Source organism: Drosophila innubila (assembly GCF_004354385.1).
Source record: "Drosophila innubila isolate TH190305 chromosome 2L unlocalized genomic scaffold, UK_Dinn_1.0 4_B_2L, whole genome shotgun sequence".
NCBI lineage: Eukaryota > Metazoa > Arthropoda > Insecta > Diptera > Drosophilidae > Drosophila > Drosophila innubila.
The window spans coordinates 492,056-498,624 of NW_022995372.1; the positions used below are offsets into that span (position 1 = coordinate 492,056).

Sequence of the window (6,569 nt, forward strand, 5' to 3'; positions counted from 1 at the left end):
TAGGCGCACATACACACACACATACATATGCCGATAAGACGACACACTCACACGCACTCAACGACAGACGTATGCAAAACTTTTGTTCACTCTCCTCTCTCTTTCTCCCCCGTTTGCCTATAATTATGAAGATGAATGTCCTTATTGCTTGTATATGCTTGCTTGCGTTTGTGTGTAAAAGAAAGAGAGGGAGACAGAGCGAGTTGCCAACATTCTCTATTAATAATGCTTTCGGTCACACTCTGCATACATTCGCACCCCTCCACCCCGCCACTCCTCCAAGTTGGACCACTAAGTTTTGCCAGTGGCACAGTGGTGCAATGCTTATGTTATATTTAAATAAATTTGATTTCATTAAAAGAATATCTGAAAAACGCATTTAAAAAGTAAAAAAAAGGTAAAAAGTGATGTGAATAATTATTGCTAAACTATTTGTATTCTACAAATTAATAAAAATAATAAAATAAATATTTGTAATATAAAAAATAGAGAAAATTTGAATAATATTGCGTACAATAACGAAAATCTAAAAAATTGCAAACAACAGGCACAATACTAAAAAAAATAGTGGATGTCATTCAAATTAAACTTAAATGTAGCATATATGTAATGTTGAAAGCAATATAAAAAGTATAAAAAAAAAATGTACAGCACATTATCAAAACATCAAACTGAAAAAATGTAAATAATGTTTGAATGTAAACTATTTGTATGTTGCAAATTAATAGATCTTAAATGTTTATTAAATTTTAAGTACACCTGCAATAGATTTTATGTAAGTAATTGTTTAAAGAGATGGAAATAATTATACTTTGTTTTTATAATTTGTATTATGCAATTTAAAAAAATAATACCTTTTTAAATAAATTTAAAGTTTATCTAAAATATTGTTTTTTTTATTTAAACCTTTTTGATATACCCTTGCTCCACTGTGCAACGCACAACTTGTATTTTCATCTTCTTTCTCGCAAGAGCAGGAGCAGCAATAATAAAGGAAAATCCGACAGGATGCTAATGCGTATTTAGTTATTTAGTTTATGTGTGTGCGTGTGAGAGTATGTGAGTGTTTGGGTGGTTAAGGAGAGGACAAAGGACTCCACGTTCTTCTATTTGTTTTATGCGCTCTTTATATGTATGTGTGTGTGTGTGTGAGTGTGTGAGTGGGTAAGGATATTCTGTCTCCCACTCCACACTTGACTTAAGTATTTGCATATTATCGATTTCTATGGAAATACATTAGATATGTGAATAAAGTAGACAGATGAATATTATATTTTAAGCAACTTTCGGGCTTAACTCTCACTTAAAAGAGAACCCAATAATATAGATAACTTGCCCCTTAATAATCATTTTATAGAGAGAGAAAGTTCCTCCATTTGTTTTTCTAATTCTTAAGTAGCTTTTAAGCTTAAAAAGAGATGTAGATGCAGAGAAACTAAACAATTCGATTTACGATTGGAGTTGGCCGAAATTCAACACTAAACGTGGCCCAAAAGGCCTAAGAGCCAATTTGAGTTCAAGGATAAAAAAAATACAAATAGCAAAGCGTTGCAAAGGACCTAAGCGGATTTCAACAATTTAAATAGAAAATTTTCCCTCTTATTTTTTTTATATATTTTTTTTTCCTTTTGAGGGCAAAATGTCAAACATAAAACGACACGGGTCCAATTAGATTTGGCCAAAACCCCAACCCCTCGACATCGACATGTGTCAGACCGCCTGTCCTCTTCTTCTCTTTCTCCTTCTTCTCCTTCATTTGTTTTGGCGCGTGGGATTTTTGAACATTTGGCATTTGTGCAGAAAGCAGCCTTAACATTTCTTCTCTTTTACAAGGCACAAAATTATGAAATGTAATGAACTGTGAATCGAATTTTGGTGAGGACTGTAAAGTTGACTGCACATTGCCTCGAGTAATAATTTCCCAACTTGTTAGATAAGCCGAGGTCATTACTAATGGCAACAGAAAGTCCTAATCACACATGTATGTGAAATATGTTATTCAGAATAGTTATAAATCTCCAATTTCGCATGATTAAAAAGAAACAAAAATTATACGTCTCAGAATCAAGTTAGATTGGGTCTTTGGTTCGAAATTATAACCACGATCCGGAGGGAAAATATTTTTTTGTTCGAGTATAATAAAACTTAAATGCAGAATGAATTAAGAGGCCATAATATAAACAAAATGACATTCCGCTTGAAAATCGGTTCATTTTTGACAAAGTTTTGAATGTTTGAAGTAGGTCAAATCTTTGACTTAGCAACTTTACAAGTCAAAATTTTTGTTCAATTTGCCATGATTTTTTACAGAACATTGAAAGGTCCCAGAATCGAATATAAAGTGTTGTTTTATACTTATCATAGTATAAGGAGTTGATTAAAAGTGAAAGTTTGAGATTTAAATATTCTTTTTTCAAAATTTCAAAGGGGGGACCCTTTGCTATAAAATCAAAACCAAGATTCAGAGGGGAAATATTTTTCTTTAATTAATTAATTTATTTTTACTTTTAATTTTCATTTTTTAATTTCCAGGGAATATTAAATACCATATCGTAATTATTATGTTGTATTATTAATTAATTTTTAGTTAAAATATGCAAATAATTTATGATTAAATATAACAATATACAGTCGAACTTCCCTGGCTCAAATCACCATTATCCAATGAAAAAGTTTGACTTATGGAACAATTCGTCGGAAATCAACCTTAGTATAGAGTACCTGGGGTCAGGATATCCACCCACTTGTTTCTTTTATAAATTTAGTTATATTTGTCTGAATAAAATATTTAAAATTAAAAAAAGTTTTGTATATATTTAAGAGATATATGTCTTTCCTAAATCAAATTATCTCTATTCGGAGAATATCAACAAAGTAATCTCAACTGACACAAATCAAACTGATTAACAAATTTTAGTTTTAGTTAACTATTGAAAATAGTCGCCAAATTAAAAGCTCCAACTAATAGAGAGTTATGCATCGCTGGTTCTTTGCCAATGAGAGAGAGGAGTGTGTTCCTAAAGTTGAATCAGAGGATCCGAATGCTGGAGCCGAATCGGAGACTGGAAACGTTGAGAAAGAGGAGTTGCCGGCTTATACGGATTGGCCCTTTTGTGTGATCGTGAGAAAACCCTTGGAGGAAAATGAGTTTGCGGCAATCAGTGGCAATTGTGATGAGCTGGGAAATTGGGATCCCAAGGAATTCATTATGATGGAGAAATCTCCGACTTATTGTGAGGATAACTATAGAGCGCACAAGTTTACCGCGACAATAAGAATACCACGTAATTTTGATATTGAATATAGATATTGTATTGTTGCCATTGATCCCATATTGGATGTGAGTATCATACGATTTTGGGAGGTTCATCCAGTGCCGAGAGTCATACGAACTTGCCACAATTTGCTAAAGAAATGTGATTGTTTTGGAGTGCAGAATATAGAGGGAGCTGAATATAAAGTCGACCGAGGTTGGACCACAAATGAGACCTTTGTACAATTTCAGATATTCAATGCGCCCTTTATCTGGCTGAAACACACGCCACGCCTACTTTATGTGCACCTACAGCCCATGTTTGAATCGGAACTCGATCAATGTGCCATGGGATCCATGGAGACTGTACGATTGACGACCGTCAGTATCTTTAATACACATACCGTCAAGGAAACCGTACAAAATACCCAGTTGGCTTTTACGGAGGTGGTCAACTTGCAGCATGCGGTCAAATTGCACTTTCAGGTGCCCAGTGGGGCACGTTGTGGTGCCGAGGATCTACAACTGTTTCACTGTACCATCTACAGTCCCGAGAGCACTCTGTATCGCCTCGATCTTTATACGTTTGCGAATAAGGCTGCCCATGATGAGCCACCTTATCATTATGGCTATGGATTTATCTATCCTAAACAACTGATTAATTCCGAGGGATCTTTGCGCTTGAAGATCGCATGTGCTTCCACACATCGTCCGTTGATCGAGATGAGCTTAAAATATCTCATTATTCGACCTTTACCTACGATCAAATGCGATTTAAGACGTTCGTTTGCTCGTTATTGGCGTACCGGACATTCGGTTATGGAGGTCGGACATCGGGGCACGGGACCAACTTATCGATTAAACGATCATGTTTATCGGGAGAATACACTGTACGCTTTTCGACGTGCCCATCTCAATCATGCAGGTATGATTGAATTGGATGTGATGTTGACTAAAGATGCTCAGGTCGTTGTCTTTCATGATTTCTCGCTAAAATTTGCACAGAATTGTGTGGCAACCCTACAGAATATGGCAGATACAAATGATGTAATTGTATTTCCCTACGAGGGATTTAATCGCCTCAAGTTACTTTCAATGGGAGGAGTGAAGCGTGGAGAGTATATAATAATGCCCATACAATCGATGACCTATGATGATCTAAAACTGGCGAGTGTTTTACGTTTTGCCGGCATCGAGGGTTGCAATATCAGTTGCGAACAGTTTTTAGCGGATCAACAACCGTTTTGTCTGCTCAGCGATCTTTTTGACTTGAAGAATTCGGGTTTGCCAGAGACTTTGGGCTTTAATATCGAAATCAAGTGGCCTCAACAGGAAAGCAATCAACGCTGGGAGTCAAATAGTTTTAAGCCCAGTTTCGATCGCAATATTTATGTGGATACAATTCTCGAAATCGTCTTTAACCTAGCTGGAAAACGTCGCATTTTCTTCTCCAGCTTCGATGCGGATATTTGCCAGATGGTACGCTATAAACAGAATTATTATCCTGTACTGCTGCAGATCGTGGATATTGATAAATCCGTTCAGTATTTGGATCAGCGTGTTGGCGTACTGGATAATGCCGTATATTTCTCACATAGCATGGAGTTTTTTGGGCTAAGTCTCTACAGTAGTGTTTTATTAAAGAGACCTCTCACTCTCGGCCTGATTCGTGAGCTTCATATGCAAGTCACGATCTGGGGATCGGCCAATAATAAGGAAGCAATTCGCGAAAAGTTCAAACGATATGGAGCAATTGCTATAATATTCGATCGGATCGATCAACGTGATCAGCAGGGCGAAGTATTGCAGGAAATTATCTGTTGCATCGATTCACCGGCGACACGGGGTGAAATTGTCGCCACGCAGTATATGGAAAGAATCTTTAAGTGCCGCAAGCGATTTTAAAATACCCCAAATGATCCTCGAGTTCTCTTTTAAATTTATTTGAAAATGAAGTAAATGTAACGATTTTCTATTATAATTGAGAGGCCCTACGTTTTATTGCAGTACTTGCAGTAGCGGACAATAAAATCCGAACCGTGAAATATAATATTAATATTGAATAATATGTTACACAGTATTCAATATAGAAAACAAATTATGTGTAGTTCAACCAGTCAAAAAGAAAAATAACAAGAAAAGCACTACATTAACGCCTTGACAAGTGCGAGCAGTGCAGCAAAGCAGTTGATCAAGACTGAGAGATGAATTCTATTATTATAAAAACTTTAAGCCGCCATAACTTTGTCAAAACTGAACCGATTTTCATAGGGAGTGTCAATTCTTAAATTATTTGACCTCTGATTTGATTCTGCATCAAAATTAAAAAATTAATTTTTTTTCATCAATGTCTATTTCTTTCTTACTTAGCGCTTTGGCACTTTAATTAGTCCCGTGTCATTTTATCTAAAATTTAACACTGCCTTAACTTTGTTCAAATTGAACCGATTTCCTTGCGAAATGTCTATTTTATCATTATTTGACCTCTAATTTCTTCCTGCATCAAAATTATAACTATAATTTTTTAGCCCTTACTGTCAATTTGTCTGCACCTAGCTCCTTGGCTAAATCTAAACCTAAATATTCAAACTGTCATAACTTTATCAAAATTTAACTGATTTCCTTGTGGAATGCCAAATGGTTTTTATTTATTTAACATTTAAATTTTACATTTGAAAATTTCTAGTTAATTTATAAAACCTTTTAAATATTTTATTTTTACATTTTAAAGATTACGTTTGTTTTTAATTTTCCAACTCCAATCACCATTAAGAAGCTTCACAGTCTACGCCCCTTGCATTTATCAGTGTATCAATGCTACAACCTCTTTAGGCCTATTCATTCCCATGTTGACTGTAACTGTTGTCATCACTTGCCATACATACATACACACACACACACACACCAAAGACATGCACACGCAATGTGGAACGTGTAAAACTCATAAAACACATTAAATCCAATCGAATAATCGAAATGTCACATTAGTTTCTAAAATATGGCCAGCCAACACGTAAGAAAGTGTCTTTCCCCGTAATACCCCCTGCCCCTTCAATACCCACCCCCTTAACGTTAACGAGAACACAAATGTGACCCAAAAAACAAACCGAAAAACTCTTTTTGTTTTGCTTTCTTGTTGTTGTCTTGCACCGATTTCTAATGCCAATTTTCCTAGACTTTGACCATTTTCCAAGCGATTTCATATTCAAGCAGCAACAGTGTTCTGCTCCTCCCCCCTCTTCCCTCTTCCCCCACTTCTCATTCTTACGCTTTTTTTATGCGCCTTGTCCTGTGGGTACAATTTTAATGGTCAAAT

The 6,569-nt window shown here is 35.6% G+C and overlaps 1 protein-coding gene across 1 annotated transcript; it reads left to right on the forward strand.

Annotated features, from left to right (window-relative positions):
- Positions 1 to 2,974: 2,974 nt before the first annotated feature.
- Positions 2,975 to 5,308, forward strand: LOC117780549 (glycerophosphocholine phosphodiesterase GPCPD1). Its single transcript, XM_034617115.1, has one exon. The coding sequence runs from the start codon at positions 2,975 to 2,977 to the stop codon at positions 5,156 to 5,158; it is 2,184 nt and encodes a 727-aa protein (XP_034473006.1). The 3' UTR covers positions 5,159 to 5,308.
- Positions 5,309 to 6,569: the final 1,261 nt, after the last annotated feature.